At 51.1% G+C, this 27,580-nt stretch overlaps 2 protein-coding genes across 3 annotated transcripts; one reads left to right on the forward strand and one right to left on the reverse strand.

The window, feature by feature from the left end:
• Positions 1–647: 647 nt before the first annotated feature.
• LOC311588262 (large ribosomal subunit protein eL34-like) lies at positions 648–1,056 on the reverse strand. The gene has a single exon (XM_084765796.1). The coding sequence runs from the start codon at positions 1,024–1,026 to the stop codon at positions 673–675; it is 354 nt and encodes a 117-aa protein (XP_084621922.1). The 5' UTR covers positions 1,027–1,056; the 3' UTR covers positions 648–672.
• Positions 1,057–3,222: 2,166 nt separating this feature from the next.
• CFAP100 (cilia and flagella associated protein 100) lies at positions 3,223–27,531 on the forward strand. Of its 2 annotated transcripts, none has more exons than XM_084766371.1 (17): positions 3,223–3,285; positions 3,979–4,084; positions 11,696–11,773; positions 13,245–13,345; positions 15,252–15,444; positions 17,214–17,281; positions 17,367–17,530; positions 17,799–17,879; positions 18,213–18,391; positions 18,689–18,727; positions 18,807–18,933; positions 21,711–21,759; positions 21,863–22,014; positions 24,106–24,241; positions 25,003–25,208; positions 25,799–25,892; positions 27,166–27,531. In XM_084766371.1, the coding sequence occupies exons 2-17, from the start codon at positions 4,036–4,038 to the stop codon at positions 27,277–27,279; spliced, it is 1,830 nt and encodes a 609-aa protein (XP_084622497.1). In that variant the 5' UTR covers positions 3,223–3,285; positions 3,979–4,035; the 3' UTR covers positions 27,280–27,531. The 2 variants fall into 2 exon arrangements, with proteins under 2 accessions (XP_084622497.1, XP_084622498.1); XM_084766372.1 differs by having other exon boundaries at positions 3,245–3,272.
• The last annotated feature ends 49 nt before the right edge of the window (positions 27,532–27,580 follow it).

Genomic DNA, 27,580 nt, shown 5'->3' on the forward strand with positions numbered 1-27,580 from the left:
CCAAACTCTCACCCTGGAAGCCAGAGACATTCAGATGACACAGCCGGAGCCACCTGCAGGGTCAGTGGTGGCCCTGACAGGATGCACTTGTGGCCAGATTCCCCCATCCTATGCCTGTGCCCTGGGTCCTTCAGAGATGGGATGGGGCACAGCATCTGGGAGCTCTCCATGCCTTCCCCCTTTGATTGTTTTTAAGTGATTCCTTTTGTATGTCCTCTGCCCCCTCCCCACCAGACCTTTCAAGGAGGGAAATAGGACAGTTTCCCTTTAGGAAGACTGTTAGCTTTTCAAAAAACATTTTATTATGAGAAATTTGAAACTTCAGACATACACAGCTTTGTGTGGGTCCCAGAGGCTTACATAGAGGGCTCTTGCAAGGCCAGCGGCAGCCACACCATCACTTTAGATAGACCATCTAATCTTTTTTGTTTGTTTGTTTTTGTTTTTGTTTCCAAGACAGAGTTTCTCTGCGTAGCCTTGGCTGTCCCGGACTCACTTTGTAGACCAGGCTGGCCTCAAACTCACAGCGATCCACCTGCCTCTGCCTCCCAAGTGCTGGGATTAAAGGCATGCACCACCACTGCCCAGCTGTTGGACTGTCTAATCTTTATTTATTTATTTATTTATTTTTTGACCAAGCCTTGACCTTTATTACTTAAAAAAGCTACATATTTATTTTGCTTTCTGACTCTGTGCTTGTGCCTTCAACACTTTCACAACGATTTTCTGCTCCTCAATAAGGAAAGCCCGCTTGATCCTGTCTCGGACACACTTGGTACACATGGAGCCACCGTAGGCCCTGCTGACGTGCTTCTTTGTCTTGGACAGCCTCATCAGGACTTTAGGCCTCACAGCACGAACCCCGCGCAGTCGGCCTGGGCACACACCGCATGCCGATTTAGGTGCTTTCCCAACCTTCTTGGTGTACAGGTAAACAATCCTGTTGCCAGGGGTTCGAGACAGCCTAGTTTTGTTAGAGGCTGTGTTGTAGGAGAGCCTACGACGGTATGTCAAACGTTGGACCATTTTGAGTGCCTCTAAGCACCGTCCCCGGAAGAGCGGACTGTCTAATCTTTAAAACAAGCTTTTCATCAGCAATGATAACTAAGCTAAGACTAAAATCTCAGCAGGCAAAGGCACTTGTCACTCAGCCTGTTCACCTGAGTTTGCTCCCAAGAAGCCACATGGTAGAAGGAGAAAAGCCCACTTTGAGTTGTCCTCTGACTTCTACACAGGCACCTTCCCCCTCCATAAGTAAAAACAAACGTTTGTTTGAATTTCCATATCATGCCACATCTTCTAGATGACTTCCTCTCTCACCTTCTGAGTAACAGAGAGAGCCACAGCGGAGAACTTCTCGTCATCATCCAGAACACTTTCAGGCTTCCCAGATCTCCAGTACAAGACGCACCGTTTTGAGTAACCCGTAAGCTCCTGTAAGAGGTGGGAGTCAGGGTGTGTCCGGGTAACTGCCCTCGTGGGGTCGAGACCAAACCAGCTCTGTTTCCCAGGGAGTAAGAGTTTACTCTGTAGCCAATGTGAGCAGCTATGGTCCAGGAACACAGACTCAGGTCACAAGGAAGGGGGTGGGGCTCTCTGCTGTAGGGGCCAAAGATGCCACCTGAGGAGGACATTCTGAGCCTTTGGGTTGGTGGAAGTTAGGGGTCTGGACCTTCCGAAAAGAATTTCAGAACAATCATGCGAATGTTCCGTCAATCACAGAGGGAATCAATGCGTGCCTGTTTTGAGGTCTAATATTGCCTCAGGTAATCTATCTCTAGACCCAACTCTCCACAAGCCTGGTCTACAAAGTGAGTCCAGGACAGCCAAGGGTACACAGAGAAACCCTGTCTCAAAAAACAAAACAAAACAAAACAAAACCCAAAACAAACAAACAAACAAAAAACCCCAAACCTCCTCCCCCCCCAAAAAAACAAAACAAAACAAAACAAAACCAAAACCCACCACCGACTCTTCACAATCCTTGAGGCTTCATCCACCACTTCGGCTTGTAGAACGTTGAACAGTAGTGCCGCTTGCTTCTAGGAACTTAGGTTCACAGTGGTTCCTCACACTGAGGAGTGGTGGGGTTCAGAACCCGACCTGGTAATCAAGATGGCGGTAAGCGGTAAATGATGGAGCTTTGCTAAGTGTACTGAACAGCACCTGGTACGTAGGAAACACCCTGTCAGGGTCCACAGGATGCTCAGGACAAGTGTGCTAATGCCAGGATTGGTAGCACGCTCATTCGTTTTCTTCTCTTTGGGTGGCTTATTATTTTTATTTTATTTTATTTTAGATTCTTAAAAGCCTCATGGTGTAAAAGACAAACCATGCTTGACTAGCTGAATTATTAATAAGCACGTCTCTTGGTTTGCTAATCCTCAAACCTGGTGTAGTGCTCCCCCGACCCCGTGTGTGTGTGTGTGTGTGTGTGTGTGTGTGTGTGTGTGTGTGTGTGGCTTGTCTTGATTATTCTGACAGCCTGCAGGATAGATGAGGAACTGTGGGGATTCTAGACCACAGCGTAAGAGGCTCCTGCGGACCAGCATGGAGGAAGCCACTTGCTTCTAGCTGCATAAAAAGCCTCACCTATGCACAAACCACATGCAGCGTTCACAAACACTTTCTGCCTGGCTCCCCCATGGCCCATTGCTAGACTGCCCTGCGGGTTACTGTCCCCTCTGGTGATTCCAGGGTCCCTGGTCCACCCATATCCAGGAGCCCCTTCTGTGTTCCTACCCCTGGCTTTCCTGCCTTGGACCTATCTCTCCACCTACCAGGTGGCGCCAGCGACCTTCAATAGAGCCAGGAGCTGGGGGCGGGGGAAGGGGGAATTGTGTTTGGCATGTGCCTAGCCTGTAGACTGTTCTAGAGTCGTTCTCCTCCACCCCAACTCCCAGGACCCCTAAATATTCCCCGAGGAGCCAGGCTGCGCCCCAGCTGCAACAAAATCCTCACAGACGGGCAGGAGAATTTGGGAGGTGGGTGAGGCTGCAGCGCTGGGCGAACACACCCTGTGCCAGGGCTCCAACCCTGGCTTGACCTGGTCGCTGTCCCTTCCCAGTGTCTGTGTCTTCTGCTCTTTAGCTGCTACCGTCCTGTACAGGACTCTGGGCCCGCCTGTCCGCCCTCCCTCCCTGTGTGCCCGGGCCCGCCTCCGAGACTTTGTGACATCACAGCTCTTGTGAGAATGGTTGCCTTGGCGCCATAAACGCAGTTCAGGACCAGAAGACTGGAGAACTGCAGACTGAGGCTTCGGAGTGAACGGGGTGCGCGCAGCTGGTGGGTGCACTCAGCGGTGGTGGTGGGGGGGCGGGGCCGGGGCTCCAGCGGAGTGGCCGTGGGGCTCAGGCCCCTTGCCAGACTTTGCCTTATCCCTTGCTCCTTTCCGCTTCCTTTATGATAGGCCTACTTTAAGCACCTATCCACCCCCTTGTTGCTGCATTCTTGCCGTAGGGCATGCGGTGGCAAGTGTAGCTCAGGGTGTTAGGAGGCTCGATTCCTCTTCTAAAGGGGCTGAGGTCCTGATGGCTCAAACTGCAAGCAACTGTCAGGGGATCTGACGGGTGGAATAGAGGCCTTGCACTCTGGGAGAAATGACAATAAAAGTCTTTTAAGTGGTAACTGCTTGTAAAGAATAAAATGCAGGATCATTACATGCAATGGTGCAGGAAGGTCTCCCAGGGTGACATGTGAGCCAGGATTTAAAGGGAAAAGCCCCACCCCCAGTCCTCCAACCTCAGCTAGTGAGATGCTGCACAGAGGCCCCAGGCAAACCAAAGCTGTTGTGTTCTAAGAACAGGAAGATCCAGCCTTGCCCAGGAGGGGGACAGTGGACCCCACCAAACCTGCATTACAGGGTATACGCAGTGTTAGGCCCCGTAGTGGAAATGCAAGCTGCTGTCAGCCACTCAGGGTTAAGGAAGGCTGTGGGTTTGGGGGGCCCACCCACTCAAGTACTGTGTCACTCCCCAGGCGAGAATTTCCTTCAGCTAAGGCTACGCTTTGCACGCCGGTTGGTCCTCAGCCACGATGTCCAAGGCACAGTCCTCTAAGTTCCCTGTGAATCCGGCCCATGACAGTAAGTACTAAGCTGGGTGTGGGCTCCCAGAGGTCAAAAGGAACCCTGGAGTCTGGGACAGTTAGGTGTGAACTCACACAAGGGTTTAAGTAGTTCTAAATCAACAGTTTAAACTTTCTCATGGCAGCTGAGATACAGACCCAATCACCAGGGGCTTCATGGCTTAAACAGTAGGCGCCAGTTGCACAGCTTTTTTTGTTTTTGTTTTTGTTTTTGAGACAGGGTTTCTCTGTGTAGCCTTGGCTGTCCTGGATTCACTTTGTAGACCAGGCTGGCCTCGAACTCACGGAGATCTGCCTGCCTCTGCCTCCCGAGTGCTGGGATTAAAGGCGTGTGCCACTACTGCACAGCTTTGGCAGCCATGAGTGAGAGGAAAGAATGCAGGGCTGTGCCCTCTGATGTCTGTGGAGATTTCGACCCAGGCCTCTCTGCCTTCTGGTGAGCGAGCACCTGGCATCTTGATTGCCCTTGGCTTTAAGGGCACCACCCATTTCTGTCTTTACACTCTGTGTGTGTGTGTGTGTGTGTGTGTGTGTGTGTGTCCCCGTCTCACAGTCCCCTTTTTATCAGCACGGTGGACTTGGGCTTGTGCCAGGTCATTCTCAGCATTATTCATCTTACCTTATTAACAAACAAGGCCACATTCTGAGGTGCTGTGGGGATGCGGACTTCAGGCCATGGACTTAACACATTGCAGGCAGCAGGTCAGGAGGGATGCCACCACAGCAGCAAACCTCTCTACTGTTTTCTGCTGTGACTGCTAGGCTGAGCCTGGAGGAGGCAGACGGGCTGGTCCCAGACCAGATGCCATGTGTGCTTGTCAGTGCTCACACTGGGTGGCATCTTGGGGGGCTTTGAGGTAGACAGTGCCACCATAACTGCATCATCTACTCAATTCAGCTTTTTTACCAGACAGGGTTTCTCTGTGTAGCCTTGGTTGTCCTAGACTTACACTGTAGACCAGGCTGGCCTTGAACTCACAGCGATCCGCCTGCCTCTGACTCCCAAGTGCTGGGATTAACGGCGTGCACCACCACACCTGGCTCACTTCAGCTTTTAAATCCTAACTTAATGTGTTTTTAGGGAAAGTCCACCATGGTTCAAACTTCAAAAGTATATTTCTACACCATCCCCCGCACATACCTATTTGAAAGTCTACTCCCAACATCTTCTTAGGTACCATGGTGATGCACAGACACCTCCAAGCAAGCTCTGTGCACATGCATCTATAGCATGTTCTTTCTCCCACACAATACAAATGCCCTTCTGCACCATGCTTTTCCCATGAGTCCACACATGGAGTATTCCCGGGAGTGGTGGTACACACCTGTAATCCCAGCAGTGCGGAGACTCAGGCAAGAGAATTGTGAGCTCGAGGCCAGCCTGGGCTACATAAAGAGGCCCTGTTGCAAAAGGCTATATTAAAAAAAAAAAAAAAGAATTAGAGTCATTTCATGCTTTTAAGCAGATTTGAAATCCCACAGTGCGAATGGAATGTGCTTCGTCGCCAACTGCCAACAATGGATACTGTGTATTTCCAAAAATTGAACTGTCACACATACTTTCTCCCACAAGGATACTTAGAGCCCCTACTCCCCATATTCACTATCTCTCTCTTCTCCTCTCTCATGTGAGAGTGAATTAAAATAATAATAATAATAAAGGCCGAGATGGATGATGTCACCTCTCCACACAGAACAGTTCTGAAAAACTCTGCTACTACAAGAAGATGGGAGGTTGTAACCAAACCCCTGGGGAGGGACCTGAGGTGGGAATGCTGGGGACACCCTGTAGTAGCACTGAGACGAAGCAGCAGGTGGTGCCTTGAGAAAATGGAGGGTCTGTGAGTATGTGGGAAAGCCAGGCCAGCCAGCCAGCCAGCCAGCCCTGGTGTTGGCAGGCCTAGGCCAGCTGTGAGGTCAGAGGAAGCCCAGAGCTGGCCACAACTTCCCCTAGAGGCTGAGACAGAAGGACTGCTGGCCTGCAGCCAGCCTCAGTGTAGGTCTCACTCAGGGACACAGCACTGAGGATATCTAAGCCAGAACCTGACCCTCATGATATAGGGCTTTTGATGAAGTGGCCAATTTCATTTTGCTTCAAGGCAGGTTGTGGCCCATCTCTCTCTGTGTAAGGAGCCTCATTCATGGACAGTGGGGTAGGTGTCAGCTGGGCAGGCCTTCCCTGGTGGGTGGGGCTGGGGACAGCAGCTTCCTGAGGGACCTGGTTTTCTGTCAGCTCACTGCATCTTGGGAGCTGCAACCTGGCAGTCTCAGTTAGGGATTCACTGCTGTGATAAGCACCATGACCAAAAGCAAGTTAGGGAGGAAAGAGTTTATTCTCCTTACACTTTCAGGCAACAGCCTGAGGAAAGTCAGGGCAGGAACTCAAGCACGGCAGGAACTTGGAGGCAGGAGCTGATGCAGAGGCTATGGAGGAGTGCTGCTTACTGGCTTGCTCCTCGTGGCTTGCCCAGTCTGCTTTCTTACAGCACCCAGGACCACCAGCCCAGGGTGGTATCACTCCCAATAGGCTGGGCCCTCCCACACCAATAACCAATTAAGAAAATGCCATACAGGCTTTAAGCCAGATTTTATGGAGGCAGTTTCTCCATTGAGGCTCCCTCCTCTCAGATGACTCTAGTTTGTGTCAAGGTGAAATAAAACCTCCCAGCTCACTAGCCATGCATCCAAATTCTCCCACATACTATGTGGCCCGATAGACATTCCTGTATGCTGTGCACACTGGGCAACTCTGAGGGCCACAGCTAGGTCCCTGCTGGTGTTGGGACTGTGCTGGTCATACAGGGGAGATGAAACATAGAAGGTACTTCTGGGTTTTGGAGAGGGTTTTAGAGAGGCAGAAGTAAGCAGCCCTCCGTCATGAAGGACTCTAGTCCTGCTCTGCCAACTCTGTTCTGCTCCTTAGATAGGACAGGCAGCCATCCTCCCAGGGTCTGGCACTGCTGGCCCTTTGCCCAGATGGTGTCTTAAAAAATAAAATATAAATCACTTCCCTTCTTTTTATCCCTCCAATCCCTCCCATGTGTGCTCCATTCTCTCTCAAAACTGTGACACACACACACACACGCACGCACGCACGCATACACGCATGCCCGCACGCAGTGTTACTTGTCTACGAGTTCAGGGCTGACCACGTGATATTGGATGTCTTGTTCCTGGGGACGACTATTTCTCCAGCTCTCAGCATTCCTTAGTTGCCTGTTCTTGTTTTGTTTTTTGTATTTTGTCTAGGGTTGAGGCCCCATGAGATTTCCAGCCCTGCCACTGCCATAGCATATCCACTGGTGCTGTCATTGATCAGGTCTTGTTTGGGCAGCCATATTACCGAAGATCACAAGTTAAGCCTCCCTGTCATTTCTAGGACACACAATCTCACAGTACCTTTCTCCATAGCTCAGCCTCTTACAAGCTTTCTGCCCCCTCTTCCTTGATATTCTCCAAGCCTTATAAAGTGCAGTGGCTGTTACAGATGTATTCAGAGCTAGACGCCACAATCACTTGTCTGCATTTTGACTGGTTGTGGTTTTCTGTAATGATCTCAGCTGCAAAGGGAAATGCCTTTGATGAGGGTGAACCCTATGCTTATATATGTACTTCGGAATTGCACTGGCTTAGGAAAAAGTTGGTAATAGGTTCTCCTCAAAGATGCTTGGCCTGGGGGCTGGAGAGATGGCTCAGAGGTTAAGAGCACTGACTGCTCTTCCAGAAGTCCTGAGTTCAATTCCCAGCAACTACATGGTGGTTCACAACCATCTATTAGGTGATCTGACGCCCTCTTCTGGCTTGCAGTTGTATGTGCAGGCAGAGCACTGTATACATAATAATAAATAAAATAAATCTTTAAGATGCATGGCCTGACTAGCTGTCTTAGTTAGGGTTACTATTGCTCTGATGAAAACACCATGACCAAAGCAACCTGGGGAAGAAAGGTTGGGTTTTTTTTTCCCCTCACAGTTCCATAGAGCAGTTCATCATTAACAGTACTGAGGACAGAAGCTCATGAAGGGCAGGAAGCTGGAGGCAGGAGCTGATGCAGAGGCCATGGAAGAGGGCGGACTATTGGCTGATTCTCCATGGCTTGTTCAGCCTGCTTTCTTATAGAACCTAGGACCAGGAGTCAAGGAGTGGCTCCACCCACAATGGGCTGGACCCTCCCCTAATTGATCAATAATTAAGAAAATGCCTTACGGCCAGATCTTACAGAGGCATTTTCTCAGTTCTCCCTTCTCTCTCAGTTCTCCCAGTTCTCCCAGTTCTCAGTGGCTCCCTTCTCTCTAATGACGCTAGCTTGTGTCAAGTTGACATAAAACTAGGCACTAGACTAGCCTCACTAGATTTCTAGTACAGTCATGGGTTCCTTCCTGTTGAGCACACCGTAAGTCCAGTTAGAGATCTGTCAGTTATTGCCAAGATATGTGACGCCACTGCAGCACTAGGGTTGTTGTGCCTTGCTGGTGGCCACGCAGCTTGGTTCACAGGCATCACAGCTGACCAGGACTATTGGCAGCTTCCCTCCCTTGGCAGCTCGCACAGCGCATTCCTGTGCTATGAGAGCTTAGTCCTCAAGGAGGAGGCTTGCAGGTCAGATCCAGCTGGGGTCATCTGAGTCCCGTGTGCAAAGTGCATGGTGTCTTCCAGAAAAGAAACTTAGCTTCAACCTCTGGGAGTCAACCAAGGACAACAGGAACGACTCAAAAAGGAATTTCTCATGCCTGGTATTTGGGGGTTTTGTTAGTGTATGGCTCTAATGGGGTGCACTGCCATCCAAGTGAGACACTTTCATTGTGTGTGTGTATGTGTGTGTAATATGTGTGCATATATACCTTTATGTTGATATATAATTTTAGGGAAATAAATAATATGATTATGAAAATTTCACACATTCTTAGTATTATTTTACCTTCCTCCCACCCCACCCTCTCTTCTGTACTGACTGGACTTTTAAAAGAAATCACATGGTGTGTGTGTGTGTGTGTGTGTGTGTGTGTGTGTGTGTGTGTGTGTGTGCGCGCGCGCGTGCGCGCGCGCGCGCGCGTGCGCATGTCATCCACCACCGCCCCCCCCCCCCCCATGGCATCTTCCTTCTTTGAGCCCCTCAGAAGTCTGGTCATCTATTCACTTTTGAGTGATGCCTCCCTGAACATCCTGTCTTAAACTAGTCAGATGTACACATCTTCCGGGACATAGAGTGATGGACAGGGTGGTCAGTTCCAGGAGGCTGGTAGGATGGTAGCCCCTGGAGCGATGGCTTATGTTCCTGATGGAGCTTCATGTGTCAGGGAGGCCAAAGTGACCTTATCTTCTAGAAACCTGAACCAGGTTAACTGCTGCTAGGACGTCTGATGGCTGAGGAGCTGCACAGAGACCCACCATCTCAGCATCACAGCTCTCTCGCTCTGTACCCTCCCCGGGACAGTTAGACACTGATGTGGCTCTTGGAAATCTGTGATAGGATATTAAAAGCCAGGGTTTATAAAGAACCCCGAAAGTTTAATGACAAACTGTAAAGAAGTCCCCAAGTGAGCAAGAGACTTAAAGGATAGGCTGATGGCCACCCAGATCTCAACAATGGGGACGTTACAGTCAAACTCCAGATGAGATGCCACTTCATACACGTTAGGCCACTATCAATAAATGGCAAAAAGGAGACAGTAGGCACAGACTCTTTCCCCACTGGGAGCGGTGAAGACGCAGCCACCCCAGAAGCAGTCTGACGTGGAGTGACCCATTGAACTGGCTAGTTTTATGTCACCTTGACACAAGCTAGTGTCATCTAAAAAAGAGAGAACCTCAATTGAGAAAAATGCCTCCATAAAATCCGGTCATGAGGCATTTCCTTTTATTTCTGTTTAGTTTTTAGTGTCTTGTGACTTTTTTGTTTGTCTTTTTGAGACAGGGTTTCTCTTTGTAGCCTTGGCTGTCCTGGACTCGTTTTGTAGACCAGGCTGGCCTCAAACTCACAGCGATCCGCCTGCCTCTGTCTCCCGAGTGCTGGGATTAAAGGTGTGCGCCACCACGCCCAGCTTGTGTCTTGTGATTTTTATGACACGATAATGAAATTTTACTACCAGGAAAAATTTCCCTTGACTCTAGAACACAGGATAATTTGACAGGAGGGAGCTTGGAACCCAGGATGCCTGACTCTCCGGCTGCCCCACCCTTTGCCTGCAGTGAGACTATAGTTTCTCCAGTCCTATAGACCCCTAGGCTTTGGGCTGAGCCTTCCTGCTGGTCAGACAGGCCTTTTGGTCCTCTGGGGCTCTGCTCATCACTCACCCTTCCTTCCACTCAGGCCTGACTTCCTCCACCCCAGGCCACTGGGGACCACAGCTACCCCTGACTTACCCTCCACAGCCCAGTACTGCTCTCTCCTGGCTCCCTGGCATGGTCTAGTGTAGTGGAAAGTTGGCTTCTTTAAAAACTCATACACCTTTAATCCCAGCACTCGGGAGGCAGAGGCAGGTGGATTGCTATGAGTTCAAGGCCAGCCTGGTCTACAAAGGAGAGTCCAGGACAACCAAGGCTACACAGAGAAACCCTGCCTCAAAAATCAATGACAACAAAACCAAAACCAAAAATAAATAAATAAATAAAACTCAAACTCAGTTATGTTTTAATCCCAGGTGTGGAATATGGGGCTGATTCAGACTGTCCACAGCAGCAAAACTATTTGCCTCATGCGGGCTCTGAGAGGGGGCTCTTCGCCAGCTTCAGATAGTTGAATTCTGAGGACTCTGGAGAGGGGATATAGTCCAGAGCCCAGAGAGAGACAGGGGGCTCTGAGAAAGAAGGCTGCTAGTGCTCCCCGCTGCTGCTGCTGCCTGCTGTGGGTGCAGCCTTAGAAGAAGAAGCTGAGATATCCTGAAACGAAGAGTGGACATGCCCAAGGAACCCCAGGGCTCTAACCAGCAGGAAGTAGCCACGGCGAACTCTGCCCCCTCTCCCCTCTAACCTTTCTCTCCTACCTGGTGTTGGAGTGTTGGAAGGGAGACTGGGGTGGAGAAGGGAGAAAGATATAAGAAACCTAAATTAAAATAGATTTAAAATAGTGCCTACAGTCTGGGGCTCCAGACTGCTGGATCCCTGGAGGGCTTAGGAGGTGCAGCCAGGCTGCAGTGCCTGAGGAAAGATATGAGCCCACCAGGGGACCAACCTGGCCATTCAACCATAAGCCTTTTGGGTCACAGGGCCAGGTTTGCAGAACCTTTTTCAAGTGGAAGTGGGTGGAGTTTCCCAAGGAACAGGATATTGACATTTCCATTCAGCCATGGGGGAGTGAGGGGAACTTGACCGGACTATCTCCATGTTGCTTACAGGGAGATATCAAAGGGACAGAGGGATGGGAAGGCATGAAGCAGCTGCCTCCAGCCAGTCAGCTGTCAGAGAAGAGACGCTCACGGCAATGTCCTCACACAGTCTCACCTCTCAGCAAACTCAGTGTTCTCGTCACAAATGTAGTCATGGAGGCTCAGAGAGGTGGCTAAGCCAGTGCCCTGTGCAGCTAGGACCCAGCACCAGCCTTGTATGCTTGCAGTTCTCAGTGCCAGACAGGTCATTGCTGTGGCTCTCTCTCTCTCTTGTGTCTCACCAGGAAACAGCCTGGAGTTCATGAACAACAGCTCCTCTTCGTTCCTTGAAGACAAAAAGAAACATCGAAAGAAAAGCAAAGGTAGTTTCCTGAGCAGGGAGGTGAAGCCTGGCCCCTTTTCTAGGGCACTTCAGGCTGGCCTCTGGGGTGCAGGGCAGTGTTTCTCTTCCTGTTGGTCAGAACTCAAGAGCAACACAAGGGGGGTTGGTAGTGGGCGTAGCAAATAGTGGGAGACAGTCAGGTCAGAGCTTCAAAACTCCAAGAAGACGTCTGGGCGACCAGGTCCTGCGTGTCTCTGTGTCACCAGAATTAGGAAATACAAGACTGTCTCATGGGCACAGAAGGGCTAACACACTCAGCCTCAAGGCAGGAAGAAAGCACACCCGCCCCCCAAAGAAAACCTGTCAGCTCTGGTATTTTTCTGCTATGATGAAATACCCCACGAAAAGCCACTTAGGGGAGAAAGGACTTGCTGTGTTCTCAGCTCCAGGTCACAGTCCACCATGGTAGGAACTTAAACCAGCCAGTCGAGAGCAGAGAGAAATGAATGCATGCATGCATGCAAGCCTGATGCTCAGCCTCCCCTTCTCCACTCTTGTACAGTTCTGGTTGGAAACCCAAGGAATGGTGCTGCCTGTGATGGACTGATCTCTTCCCATGTCAATCAACATAACCGAGACAGTCACCCTCACCCCACCCCCGCCACATACACACAGGCCCATAGGCCACCTTGATCAAGACAAAACATTCCTGGGTGATTCTAGATTATGTTGAGTTGACCAACCATCACACCACCCTCTCATTTCCTCAGTCTCACAAGGAAAGGGTCACCCCAGAAGCCCCATTCTGGCTCACATTCCATTGACCAAAACTCCATGTGGCCATACGTGTGGACACAGAGGGCTTTTAAAGCAGACCCATGGCTACCCTTTCTCTCTCCCAGAGCTCTCTAACAGCCTTTACCACGCCAGTACTCCCCAAGCTTTCCAGCGCTGTGCTGGGTTTTCATACTTACTCCTAAGATTTCTGAATTGCTGGATGGGGACCCAAGGGATCCTGTGTGCCTCTCGCTGCTCTTACTTCCTGGTCCCCGAAGTCACAGAGAAGCCCTCTGGTGTGCGTACTAGGATCTGAATTGATGCAGAGGAGAAAGGCATGACCCAGGGTTCACAGAGCCCCAACTAGTGGCCTGTCTCTGGCTCCCTGGATGGATTTCTGCCAGTCTCCGGGGAGCCTCCAGGAGGTGGCCTGACCTGCATCCCACTTGCCCTACCTGTAGGAATCATGTCCAATTCCATCGCTTTTGGGCAGCAGGCCCTGTCTTCCCTTCTCTGTGAAAGAAGCCTTGCTAGGATTTGCAAACCAGGACAGAGGCAGATGGGTGAGACAAACGCTGGACAGGAGCTCAGCTCCCCTAGATTAAACCACAGAGTAAAGGACCCAGGAGAAGACTTTGGGTGTGGCTGAGGAGCACCCACTGATGCTGTATGTCCCATGCTGGGTAGGAAAGCATAAGGAGGCCTGAGACACAGCCTGTTTCTTCCTTCTCCAGGGCTCTCGACTGTCTCTGACCCCACAAGTAACCCTTTCCACATATCAGGGGATGTGGACTTTTTTTTGCTCAGAGAACAGGAGCGGAATAAAACCCTTGTAGTAAGTATGCGGGTCCTGGGACAGCCCCTTCCCCCTCTGAGTAGCTTCTCAGGTGAGTGCTTCCCTCCTCAGGTCACTCTCACTCCAGAACAATCATCTTCCCCACAGAACTGAGTCTATCTAACCTGTCCCCTGAATCTCCTTGTCTCCAGGCTGTAGGCTGCTTCCTCAGCTGCTGTGACGATCTCTCTCCCTTTCCCACTTTCCCTCATGAGAACTGCCATTCCCTCCCAGCATTCTTCTTGTCCTTCAAGGCCTGTCTCAAACCTCATAGGCCCCTCTCCCCTCTGGACCTCTCCCCTGCTTGGAATCCCACAGGGCAGATACACAGAGCACCCCTAGCTTGCTGACTCTTGTTTTACCTGTGTGACCAGGAGTCGGGGCAGGCCTGGATCCCACAGCCCCAGCACAGGACAGCAGAGCAAGCCCAGAAGAGGTAGTCCACCTGCCACACCCCTCCTTTCTCCTGGCAGCCTGCGTCCCCGATTCAGGCTCAGCATCTCCTGCCCATGTCAACACCAATGGGGCCCTGGGTGAAAGGCATCCCTCAGCCTCTGTATTAGAAATTGGAACAGGCCTGAGAACCATGCCGAGCTCTGAAATGAGAGGCTGTCAGCTTGGGGCTCTGAAAGGAGGCTCTCAGATGATACAGTACATTTGCTTGGCCACTGAGAAGGGATGGAAGACTCACAGGCAGGCCTCTCTCTGGCCTTTACCTCAGGCCTTCCTCTTGGGATGCAGAATTGGGTATTTCTTCCATTTCCAAGCCTGGCTGTACCTTGTGGTACTGCCTTCTGTAAAATGTCCATGTGCAATTGCATGCTTCTTTCACCCTTGAGAGCATCTCCAACTTCTTTGTAGATGCACAGCCTACACTTTCCCCACCGAGCAGCAGCTCTTCCCTACCCAGAGAGTCCCCACCCATTGGGTCTCCAGTCTACATTCTCCATAGTGGGTCCCTCCAGTCTACATTCTCTTGTACCCAGCAGACCCTCTGCTACACCCTACCGCATGCTGAGGCTCAATGCCTTCCACATCTGAGGGTACAATTTACCACCATTTCATTTTGCCACTCGATTATTTTGTTGAGATTCTTCAGTTTGTGGCAGCTGGTGGGTCCCAACAGAAAACAGCCTGATTCTGAGAATCTTTCTGAATGAGAAGACTTCAGCACAAAGCCCACAATGCTACACAGCACTTGGCCTTGAGAGCTGCTATAGTCAGGGAGTGTCCCCTCCTCTGCCATTCTGGGTTGGATCAGGATGATGCCCTGTGGGTACCACAGAGGTGCAGAACAGTGGAGACAGCAGCCACCAGCGAGCTTCCAGCTAGGTGACAGGATATCCTGCAGAGGAAACTGCCAGTCTTTTGGGAACAGGTTTAAGTTCCCTGAACTTTCTGTCAGTTTTAGCATATCAAATGCTTGGCCTTAGTTAGTTAAAGGGGACTTTGGGTGAAGGGAGCAATCATCTTTTAGCCATGCTGTTATTGTTTGGTATCTGGATGCAATTAAGCTGTTACCTGTGTTTGGTATGGCTGCCCATCCTGGGACCCATCCTCAGGTGGTCACTGTCCTGTTCAACCTCAGAGAGACTGTGTTCAAGAGCCACTACCTAAGAGCACCAACAACAGAGTGTTCAGCACAGGTTTGTGTGTGTGTGTGTGCGCGCGCGTGTGCGCGTGCGTGCGTGCATGCATGCGTATGTACACATGCAAGTGTATATTTCTGTGTATGGGTGTGGTGCACATGCATGCATGCATGCGTATGCACACATGCAAGTGTATGTTTCTGTGTATGGGTGTCCACACTACGTGTGGGCCCTTTCAGCCTCTGGCACTGAGCAAGAGGCACTGGAGACATGCATCTGGTAGGAGCCCTGGTCCCATTTGACTGTCAACCCCACAGGACCGTGAACAAAAGAAGATGTTGAGGGTGCACCAGAAGATGACCTACGCATCCAATGTGTCCGCCAAGCACACCAGCCTGCGCCGGGAGCTGCAGCTAGAAGAGGAGATGGAGGAACAGGAGCTGCTTGCTGAGACCCAGCAACTGCAGTCCTTTCGCAACAACACTGCCTGGAAGCTGGCCATGACGGGAGGTACAGCACCCCTGCCTTGTGTAGGGGCAAGGCTGAGGGATGGTTAAGAAAGGCCCTCTCTCTGTGTGTCTGACACCACATACCTTGAAGGGTTCTGTCTTAATGGGCCACAGTTCCGGGGCATGCTGATCATCTGGGGGCTGTGTGGTGGAAAGGGGTAGAGGCTAGCTTACCTCATAGAGGGTTGGGCTGCACCCACCCACTCAACAATCAGCCAGTCACAGTCAATGGGAAGTTCAATATAATGCGGAGGCTGTATCTGGAACTTGCCTTCAGGGTCTTGGCCACACCGCAGCATTTGGTAGGTCATAGCCAGCACTGGGAGTCCTGTAACTGTGCCAACCTCATGAGTTGTGAGGACTGTGTTAAGACACTGAACAAAGTACCTCTGTGAGCTGCTTGCATAGTGCTCAGGAAGGAGCCCCAAGTTCTGAGCTTGCATTCATGGTACACAGGGGAGCACAGAGGCACTAACTGTGACTATGAAACAGAACCCTTAACCTCTGCCTTGACATCAAGCCCTGAGCTCGATGGGGTTTGTGGGGGAGCCTTTGCTTTCTGTCACTCAGGTTGAGAGAGACGGGCAAGTAGGGTGGCAGGCAGGGGAACTGGAAACAAGCAGAGGACCCTAAAATTCTGCACTGTCCTGACCTTGACTTTCTTTTTTCTTTTCTTTACTTTTCTTTTTGGTTTTTCGAGACAGGGTTTCTCTGTGTTAGCCTTGGCTGTCCTGGAGTCACTTTGTAGACCAGGCTGGCCTCGAACTCACAGTGATCCGCCCGCCTCTGCCTCCCGAGTGCTGGGATTACAGGCCTGCATCACTACGCCCGGTTGACCTTGACTTTCATGGGGACCTAGTGTCCTTGAGGGGCAAAAGACTCCAAAATGACCCATGGAGACTGAAAAGGTCTCTGTACTGCAGGGCAGACCTCCTGCTTCAGGCACACCAGGCCCTTCTCTCAAAAAGAGGACCCCAGGGGCCAGGCAGAAAGCCACACAGTCTGGGTCCTCTAAAGTCAGGATCACATATAGCTTCCTCATGCAATACACAGGGAGCACAGTCTTGGTCTAATAGTGGGATCTTCACGGTGGAAGCCATTTAGCTATCCACCTCACTTGGCTGAAAAAAAAAAATAACCGCAGACTTAGCTACTACTGAGCCTGGGCTGGGAGCATAGGTACCCCTCATCGGGCACATAGTACCCCATTTATCTTCTGTGTCTTAAGGGCCTGGCCAGTGTTACTGTCTAGCCGAGTGAAGGTTGTTCAGAGCCCTTTTCCAAGTTGGGAGGATGCTACAGTGAGAGAGGCCCAAGTCAGGCACACACCAGTCATCTTAGAGCCTAGCAGTCACCTCTCAGCATCCCATGGGACAACTTCCTAAAGCCACCTTGGTATCAGAAGCCATAGCGATGCTAAAGTTGTGTTTATGCTCCCCTGTGTTGCCTAAGTCATCCATAGATCTGTACATGACGGGTTCAATATACGAGCTATGTAAACAATTATTTGTAGTGACGCGGGAACTCTGTTCACTCACAGGGCAAATCAGATTCTTCTCCATATATTCCTGATGTGTTGGCTGTAACCAAGGGTAGAGACCCCACAGACGTGGAGGGTTGGCTGTGTGGGGGAAGCTTTTTCTCCACTCTTCCAGTCCTTCCACCATCACTATACCACCCCGGGTGGGCAGCAGGACCCCAGGCTCCTCTGTGGAGAGTCGCCTGGGCTCCACTCTCTCTCCTCTCCTCTCCTCCTGGGTCTTGTTGCAGAGAATAATGTGGAGACGGAAACCTTGAACGACTACATGGAGCAGAAGCGCGCCATGTTTCTCCTCCAGGTGGGGATGGCTACATCCAGGCGAGGGTCTGCAGCTTGGCTCTGGTCTAGCCAGGTGCCCTCATGCCTGCTCTGCTGGCCCACAGTACGCTCTGGCAATGAAGCGCAATGAAATCCAGCGACTGGAAATGCTGGCAACCCGGGAGGAGAACAGGCTGGAGAGGGCCGAGAAATTTCTGGAGAAGGATGCGGACTTGTTTGATGAGTTCCTCAGGGAGAACGACCGCAGCTCAGTGCAGGCCATGAGACTGTGAGCCTTCAGGCCCTACGCAAGCCCACAGCCTGGGTCAGGCCCTATGCAAACCCATAGCCTGGGTCAGTTACAGTCCAATCTTAGCTGGACCTGGACCTATGAGCCCTAGACAGGACCTGATCTCAGTCTATGGTTATGACCCCTGGATACCCTTCACCTTCCACCTCCCCACCTGGCCTGTGCCCAAGGCCAAGGCCATGGCTTCTTCTATTTCTGATTGGTCTTTAATGATCCATGACTGTCCTCCTGGTTCTCCTTCCCCCAGGGCTGAGAAAGAGACCAAGATCAAGATGGAGAAGATCGTTGAGATCCGGAACCTCACAACCCAGATCACGACCATCAAAAGGTAGAGTACAGGGGGCACCTTTACCTGTCACTTTACTGGAGCCAAGAGACATTTAGGACCACAAAGGCCTTTCAGAGTCTCAAACCCTGTGAGAGGCTGTGGCTTGCCTGTCTTACCGGTGATGCTGAAGCTCACACTTGGTGACTCTCCTGTGGCCACACCCCAGGACACCGGAGTATTGTGGCTCAGGCGGAATGCAGCAGGCAGTCACAGAAGGGTCACAACTGTGGAAGTTCCACTGTCTGGTCCTTGTGGGGCAAGCTTCCTTTCTAGTCCAGCTAGGGCTTGGTAGTGGACACTGCCTAATTATCCTGCATCCCTCCCTGGGCCTAGCGAAATCTCCAAATTTGAAGACACTTTGAGACATTACAAGATCTACAAGGACTTCCTGTATAAGCTGTCGCCCAAGGAGTGGCTGGATAAGCAGGAGGAGAAGCGTCTGGCTCTGAAAAAGGCCAAGGAGTCTGTGGAGTTCAAGGACAGCAGCACAGTCACTTTAGTAGGGGCCAAAGGTGAGGCAAAGAGAAGAGTGTCCCTTAAGGGTGGACCCCAATAGTGATGCTGAGAGCCTGTATGTATGGGCCCCATCTGGCCGATTCTTTCATGGTTGTCACCACACATGGAAGGGCTCACTTTGAATCAAGAGCTCAGCTGGAACCTTCCTGTAAGAACATGGGCTTTCCAGTCAAACCAAGGGCTTTCCTCCCAAGCATTTCCTTTCCTGTCTTCCTCCTGTGCTGAGTGCCTGAATTGCTATGTAAAGTCTGGGTCCAGCAATGGTCACATGGGGTCCTTTTTGCTTCCTGTAGGGTCTAGCAGTAAGAGCAAGACAACCTTGGTGTGGAAAGGTATGGCTTCCCCAGCCTGGAGGGACTCACACCTCATGCCAGGGCACACACAAACCTCCTGATTCCACGCTCCCTGCAGATGTTCAGAGCTTGAAGAAATCCTCAAAGCCCGCACGGTCCTGGCAGACCCCATCCAGCAGTCAGAGCCTCCCGAAGGTTGGCCAGCGCAGTCAGCCCAGCCTGTACAGTGAGCTGGAGTTCAAACTGTGAGTGGCCTCCAGGGGCTCGGGGGGAAACGAAGGCCACTAAAGGAGACAGCTATGCCTACAAGGGCACAGGGGAGGGACAAGGGATCTCATGTGGCTCTGGGGGAGGGTGAGGAGAGGGAAGCCTGCTGAGTGTCACTCCACAGAACTGCGTCAGGTGCCTGGTTCTAGCCCTGTGGTGACCGAGGTAGTCAGTAGCCCCAGTGTGATAGCACAATAGAGGGGAGTGGGTGGGGCTGGGGGAGTGGTCCCTAACCCGAAGACATGTGTCTGTGGGCTATACAAGGAGGCCAACAAGGCCCCATATCATAGCCCAGAATATTAGGAAAAAACCCTACAGGGTCACTGCAGGCCCAAGTGCTGTGTTTTAGTGACATTTTCCTGATGACAAATTTGCTTGTTGGCACTGGGTGGTCTGGTTTTTACATCTTTATACTGGCTAGCTGGCTCCTCCTGCCAGTCCTCCGTTAGCTCTTTACATACCTGGGTGGTCCTGACATATTGCCTCTTGAGAGGAAATAATTTTTTTTCCATTTTTTGAGACAAGGTCTCTTTGTGTTAGCCTTGGCTGTCCTGGACTTGCTTTGTAGATCAGGCTGGCCTCAAACTCACAGTGATCCATCTGCCTCTGCCCTTCCCCGAGTGCTGGGATTAAAGGTGTGTGCCACTACCGCCTGGCTGAGAGGAATTAATTTTAATAATGTCATGTTACTTACCTTTCCACTTATGACGAGTGCATCTCACAGCCTTAAGAAATCTCTGTCAGCTCTGAAATATGCAGCTTTTGTGGTGCAAGTTTCAGGATGTTGGTGTGGATGAGGGCACCTGGGCATGAGAAATGGGCTTCCTATGTGCCCGTCCTAATCTCTACTATTCCTTCCCATGTCACATCTTCTGTCTCTCCCTACTCTAGGACCACCTGCATCCCCCCACCCCCATTTTCTGATGCCTTCCCTGTGCACACTGTATCCTCAGCTGCTTAACTCCCCAGTTTATGCTTTTGGGGCTGTGGGAAACGCCAGTACCCATCCCCTATAAGCACCTTTTTTGTGCATGGTGGTCTTCTGGAGACAGACTAGCCACCATCAGTAACACAGACATATGCTGATTGACTGGGAGCCTGGTACAGAGGCTCCATGAGGTCAGAGTGCAATACCAGCTACCCACCAAGATTACTTCAGCCCTGGACTCTATGTTGGGAGAGCTGAGGATATAGTTTCAGATCACACTGGCCTAGCTTTGAACCCTGGTCCCTCTTCCTATCAGCAAGGATAGTGCTTCTACCTTCAACCTTTCACCTGATAAGTTTATAGTACTCAGAGTACACAACCTATAAACTAGACACACAGAACAAATACCTACTGATCACAAATCATAAGGCAATTTATTTTAAAGAACTTCTCTGGTACACATACAAGTTTACCATTAAATGTGCATATGTGACAGGAGTTCTTGTTTATGATTACATAAGTAATTAAATCTTGGTTGGATGGTTGATACTGCCTGATGCAGAGCATCTTTAGGGTTTTTCAGTTTTTTGAGTTTTGAATCGTCAATGACGAGAACACCATTTTGTATTACCATATGTCAGAGGTATGCATAGGGCCAACCCAAAGACATAACTTGATGCATCTGAAGTGGTGTATGCTGTAACAGCAGGCACAGTACAAAGTGCACATGATGTGTGTGTTCAGAACCAAGTCTGCAGTGAATTCACAATGCAACATGGGTGAGTGCTGTCAGAAACAACCTGGGTTGTTTGACTTTTAATTTCTGGTCATTGAATGTTAGGAGACTGTTTACTGTTGTCCAGTTTTTCATATTTCTCACATTTAGCTACACACCCCCATGTGGGGTTAGGACCCACAGTTTAAGAACCTGGGAGCTAAGTGACCAGGGCTGCTGAACACAAGTGGATGGGTTGTGAGCTGCACAAGGTCACATCTGAGAAGGCCGTATCCTTTTGGAGGATGGATTCAAGGCAGGGGGTCCCAGCAGTCTCCTGGGGTCTCTTGAGCAGATGGCTGAGCTGAGCAACCTTTAAATTCCTCCTCTGTAACACGGGCCCCGGAAGGTGCAATGCTGAGGCATCAGCAACTTTCTCTGCCCCCACAGTTCCGTGCATCTGCACTTGCACCTGAGTTTTTCCATTTCTACCTCTAATTCCTGGGCATCTGACAGGAAGCTGACCTTACCTGTGCCCCAGCCAACACAGCTGCACCTTCTGGGGAGAGAACAGCTGGGGTGGGTGAGTGAGGGGGTCACTGGAAAGGGTTGGGAAGCACGTGGAGGTAGGCTCTACACAGTGCTGAGGCCATGCAGCCTCTCTGCACCCCTGTGAGCTGTCTCAAGACAGGCCCTGCCCTGTGTGTTGCTGCTTGGGGTAGGCTGGGATGCTCAATGGCTGTGAATTGGGCAGATCTCCAGACCCAATCCAGGTGGCCTCCGAGGGCTCACTCAGAAAATGAATGGTAAGAAAGGTATCTGGAAAGTGTGGGTAGGTACCAAAGGCCCTGCACCTAGAGAGAGAAATGGCAGACAGACACACGGCAGGGTAACCTAGTGGATCAAGGGAAGTCAGTCTTAATCTAACTGGAGACTGCTCACTGAATTTTGAGCACCCTTTGGCTATGCGACCCTGATGGGTGCTACATTTGGGCAATATGGGGTAAGGGAGGGGTGGGGAACATGCTACATCCACGTCTTTGGTCATTGATCCCCTTGCCACTTGTGGCCTAGACTGGTCCAGGAGCTCTGATCCCACTGTCTGCCCTTAGGTCAAGCTCCACGGCACCATCACAAGAAGACACTGACAGCGATGGGGAGGTCTGTGGCTGGGCTCTCTTCCCTCTTCCCCACCTCTATCAAACATCCTGCATTGCCCCACCAGGCCCCATCCTGTTCAGCACCCTTTGCCTACCCCTCACAGGAGCTGGCACTGTACTTCACTGAGCCCCAGCAGCTCTTGGACATCTTCACGAAGCTAGAAGAACAGAACCTGTCACTGATTCAGAACACGCAGGAGATGGAGGAGACCATAGAAGACTTGAACATTACTCTGAAAAACACCCAGATCCGCATGTAAGTCCCCCTGCTGCTCGGTTGCCACTCCTATCCCCACTGCACTATCAGCTGTCCCCTTCCTTGTATAGGGTTTGGGTAGATACCAGGACCCTGGTGCTACCAGCAGTCCGAAGGCAACATTGAGGACCTCCCATTCAGCCCTTCTGCCACTATTCAGGCTCTGGGAAGTCAGTTCTACCATGTGGAAGGCCACTACATCCCTGGGCCCTGAGGCCTGTATGGCTTGGAAGGGGCTGGAACCTGGTCTTCAAGATACTTTGGCCATGGGGAAGTATTAACAGTGCTCACACAACATTCCCAGCCCCCAGGCTGTGAGGGAGAGAAGACTTGCCTTGCTGAGGACCTGCAGCATTTGGGTGGGCACCAAGCAGCAGCTGAGTGGGAGGGCACAAGGCTGTCCGACAGGACCAGGGATCTAGCTAGGCAGCAGTGGAGGGAGGAGCTGGGTCCACTCCCACCTGGAGTCCACTGGACACTAAAACCCACAATCCTTGCTATAGGGCATGGCTGCCAGCTATCTCATCTCTGTCATCTCTGCTGGCTCATTCCAGAGTCCAAGGGGGCTGAGTAGGGAAGACTGAGAGGGGGTCCTAGGGGTAAGGGATATGAAGGGCTCATCCACCAAGTCCTTAAACTTTTCTGGGTCAGCCCAAGGCCTGCCCATGGAAACTTACGCTGGATGGCAGCGGACAGCAGACAGACTCATACACTGACTGGTAGGAAGTGCACATGCTAGGAAGTAGGCAAGGTGAGTGATGTGAAGGGCAGGTGGCAACAGGTGAGAGAGGCAGGCAAGGCTTCCATGAGAAAGCAGTGTGTGGCCCAGGACTGTGCAGGGGAATGGGAAAGAGCCACCTAGAGGTCTGGGAAAGACACCTCAGACAACAGAAGCAGCCAGGGCATCTAGGCCCTGACACAGCTGAGACTTCATCATCCAGACAGTCTACCATGCTCCTCATAACTCGGCAGCATGGCTGCCTCCAGAAGGAAGTGGAACTTCCAGATGCTAGGCAAAACTGTTTTCTGGAGCCCTGGCAAGGGCTGGAGGCACAAGAAACTCTGCAGAAAGGCCAGGAGCCTCTAAGAGTCCCAGAGGATCTGCTTTACCTCAACAGTGCCACCCATGTTCCCAGCAGCACACAGGTGACAGGCAGGAGCAATACTCAGGAATACCCACCACCCTTTCTCAGAAAAACAACAACAACAATACCCCTCAAAACAGAAAACAGCTTGTGAGAAAGAGAAAGCAAAGAAATTGAATGGATAGTTAGCAAAAGAGCCTTATATCCAGCTGGGATAACAGATGAATTCTACAGAAAATGAAAAGGTTTAAAAAGGATGGCTCAGTCAGTAAAGTACTTGCTTTGCAAGGAGGAAGACCTGTGTTTGATTCTCAGAACTATATATACTATACACACGTTATCTATAGTTCTAGAAATCATATGTAAACATATACATATATCATATGTTTATACACATGCGTGAGCCAGGCACAGTGGTATGCATTTATAACTATGGTTTTGGGAAGGGATAGGGGATCCCTAGGATTTGTTGGCTGGCAAACCTAGCTCATTGGCAAGCCCCAGGCAGTGAGACACGCTATCTCAAAACACAGACACAGCATACATTCACACATTTAAGGGAGAAATGATGGCATTCCTCAGCCATCTCTAAAATACAGAAGAGGCGGGAACACTCTAAGCCTCACAGTAAGACCAGCATGGCCCTAATGCCGAGCCAGACAACAGTCAGCCCAGGAGAAAAGAGTCTAGAAAAGGGTGTCTCATCACTATAGATACAAAGACCTCAAGTGGAATCTCAACTGTGTAAAGGCAGCATGGGTTACAATTTTGGAATAGAAAGAAAATTTAATTTGGTAAACATCACAAGATCCCACAAGGTAATTCTGCTAGTTAAGGCAAGAGACTAGTGGCTTTCCCACTGGTATCTGGAGCAAAGGTGGGTATCTCCCCTTTCTACACTGCCCTGGAGTTCCACTCCTGGTGAGCAGAGCCTGTGACCTCAGGACAGGACAGGGCTTTGCCTACTGGGAACCCTGGGTGCTGAGGGAACTGTCTGACCCTACAGGGACAAGGAGGTCAACCTGCTGAAGCAGTGGATCGGCACCATGATGATATCAATCTCCAAGGAGGAGGAGTCAGCAGCAGAGCTGCAGCTCAAAGCCCGTGTCTTCCACTTTGGGGAGTATATGGGTGACGAGCAGGTAGGGATGGGGTGTCTCAAGGCAGAGGCCAGGTCCTGCACCACTTCCTAGGCTCTATCCAGGTGCTTGGGGTGGCATGTGCCTTTGGGGGTCTGTTCATTCCCTCTCAGCTGTCTACATTGCCTCTCGGACTCTTGGTGACAGGGACCAGGCCCTGGCTATGAGCAGCACGTGCACACATACACACACACACACACACACACACACACACACACACACACACAAATATCATTTACTCACTCAGGTTTTTGTTCTTTTCAGTACTGCCCAGTACCTTGTGTGACAGTTATAGACCAGGGGCCTGGCTCCTGCCAGGCTAAGAGCTATTGGGCACTGGCTGTGGCCTTTTTGCCTGTTGCTGCTCATTAATATTTACTCAGCACCCACAAAGCAGTTGTCACCTACTCTTTGAATGTCAGAGCAGGCTCAGACAGGGATGAGGTCCTAGACTTTGGACCTCACAGAATATGAGGGGCTAGGGCCAGTGCATGGCTCTCTGGAATGGGAGCCTGGGCCTCAGTGCGTTTGCTAAGGTAGCTGGGGGAAGGGCTGGGCTATGAGATGAATCAGAGAGAGGCTTGACCACAGGAGCACCAGGGCTACTCTGGCTAAGAAAAGCAGGTACCATTGCTCCACCCCACTCTCTGAACCCACACTGCGGCTGTTCCATCCATGGCAAGCCATGATGGCTGGTTTGGGTAGGCTATCATGTGAGGGTGAACAGGGACTTGCAGCCATGCCACACCACTGACTGTCCCCAGGACAAGGTGCTGGAGAGCCTGAACCACAAGGTGCTGGACGTGTACCGGAACTGTGTGGGCACTCAGCAGGAGACCAACCTAGGCACAGTGCAGATGCTGACTGTGGTGGAGCACCAGCTAGAGGAGCTGCTGGAGAACCTGGAGCGAGTGCCCCAGGTCAAGATCGAGCAGGCTGAGAAGGCCAAGGAGAGGGAGAGGCGCATAAGGTCAGCCACTGTGCCCAACCCTCTGTGGCTGCAGCCTTGGCTTGGGTGCAGGAAGCACTAGTCAGTGTCCACCTCCGTAATGCTCCTGACCAGAGAGACAGGTTCAGGACTCTGTGACATGAGGCTGAGGCCAAGCAGAAGCCAGAAACTCTCTGCCTGGTCATCCACTTGTGTGTGTGGCCCTGGAACACAACCATCTGCCAAGTCTGTCTGTGTCTCCCAAGGTTGGGGCCATCTCCTCTGGAGCCCCAGCACCTGCTCTAAGACTAATGTTCTAGCAGGGTGCCAGGGTGTAGGCCTGTGGGCACAGGAACTAAAGACACAGATGTGGGTGCAGGGAAACATGCTTTCTTGGGAGTGTGGTCTGAATCTTAGATCACTCTCCCAGCCAGCATGGCATCTACATAGCCCTGCCTGCCTCCTTCCCAAGCCTTGGCTCACTTGTCCACAACTAACAGCAAGGGCAGAGGGGGCATTTTTTTTTTTTTTAACATGTGGGAGGACATGAGAGGATGTGACCTGGAGCCTGGGTGGGAAAAGCAAAGATCCCTCCCAGGCCCTGATCCCCGTAACCCACCTCTTGTCTCCAGGCTTCGTGAAGAGAAGGCCCTGATGCAGAAGCAGCTGCAGGAGGAGCGTCTGCAGCGGGCTCTAGCCAGGGCCCAGGCTGAAGTAAAAAAGAAGGTGAGGGGTTGTGCGGCACCACTCGAGGGTGTACCTCCTAGGCTTTCCAGCCTGAGCTCCATGGCCTCTCTGTAGGCAAATCACTCTGCTGAAGAAACAGACAGCTGCTTGCAGTGCCAAACTGGAGCCAAAGCCAGGCACTTCTAGTGCTCTTGCCCTGGGCCTGTCCTCCTCACCAGGACCAGTCTCCCAGATGTGCTGTTCACAACACCCCTGCCAGGGGCAGATGCTCAGCTCCCAGAACTTACACCAGCACCCAGTCTCTCTCAGGGTCCTGTTGCTCTGTCCACCTCCAGACAGACCTTGGGCCAAGCAAACCACCTGTTGCTAGGCCTATGTCTTCTGGATCTCAAGCCCTCATGCCACAGGAAATGGACAGTGGCAACTTTGTGCCTCCTGTATGTGACAGCAGACCTGGGCCTAGCATGGCCTCTGAGAAACAGGAGCTGGCAGGCATCTATGAAACATGCCATTGCTTGGGAAGGATGAACACTGCTAATAATGATACTACCAAACATCTCAGTGCTTAGTCCAGAAAGAAAGCTGACATGTAATTCCCTCCAGAAACTGCAGTGCGTTAAGAGAAAGGCGGCCATGATCAAGACTCAGATGGCAGGGAGGGCACTAGACAGAAACAGTATGATATCCAGAGATCTAAACATAACAGGGCCTTAGTGGGGAGGGGAGGGGCTTCATTAAGAGGAGCTGGGAGCAGAGGGGAAGAGAGAGAACACATGTTGCCATAAGAGGGATGGCAGGGCTGAGGAGCCTTTTCAGAGAGCCTCCCCAAGCAAATCCAAGAATAAAGGAAATAGCTAACTAAGTTTTGGGGGAGTTCAGTACAGTGTATGTGACAAAGACATGGAGGGACTAGGTACTGGCTAGAACCACCAGTCAAAGGCTGTTGTTAGACACAGCACAGACAGCTAAAAGTGGGCTCAGTGCAAAAGAGGGCTGAAAGCTATGGAATTGGGCCTTTTAATAGAGACCACTGACTTTTCGAGGCTGACCTGTGCTCTGTCACACTGCAGGATCTCCTGCAGAAGCCATGAAATAGGAAATGTTTTAGTTCTTGCCCCTCAAAAGGCATGCTCCATGAAACTGGCATGGTGACAGCTGGTCTGGTCTACACTCCAGGTCCCTTTAGTCAGTACCACCCTTGAGTCTGTATGACCAGAGTTTGCTGGCTTCTTCCTTCACCTTACGGCAGAGGGCATAGCGGTATATCATCTACACAGCCAGCTTAGGCTCACCATGTTTATTTCTCCTGCAGAGAGGCAGGAAATTGGCATGCCGCTCCCAACCACCAGTCATCAAAACAAAGGAGCAGTCTGAACATACAATGATGGACAAGGACAAGGAGGAGACACTCTTCTTCTTCACGTAGCAGCAGAGCTGGCAGAGGGCTCAGAAAGAGGTCAGCAGTAAGTGCAGGCAAGGACTGTGAGCTTGAGGGGTCCCTAACTCTATCTCATGCTTTCCTGTCAGCTCCTTACTCATAGGAAATAAAAGCATGTCTCTTGGGAGTCTGGATGGTCTGTTGAAGGAAGCCTCTCGAAAGCCCTCTTCTGTCATTTCACCCAAAGCATGTGTTTGAGAGACAACACTATGCTGATTCTCTTCAGAAACAGTTTGTTGGAGAGAAGTCCAAAACCTGTCCTCAAGGAGTGCAGGGTATCACTGGTCCT

The sequence above is a fragment of the Acomys minous genome (genome assembly GCF_964271855.1).
Source record: "Acomys minous genome assembly, chromosome: 17".
Lineage (NCBI taxonomy): Eukaryota > Metazoa > Chordata > Mammalia > Rodentia > Muridae > Acomys > Acomys minous.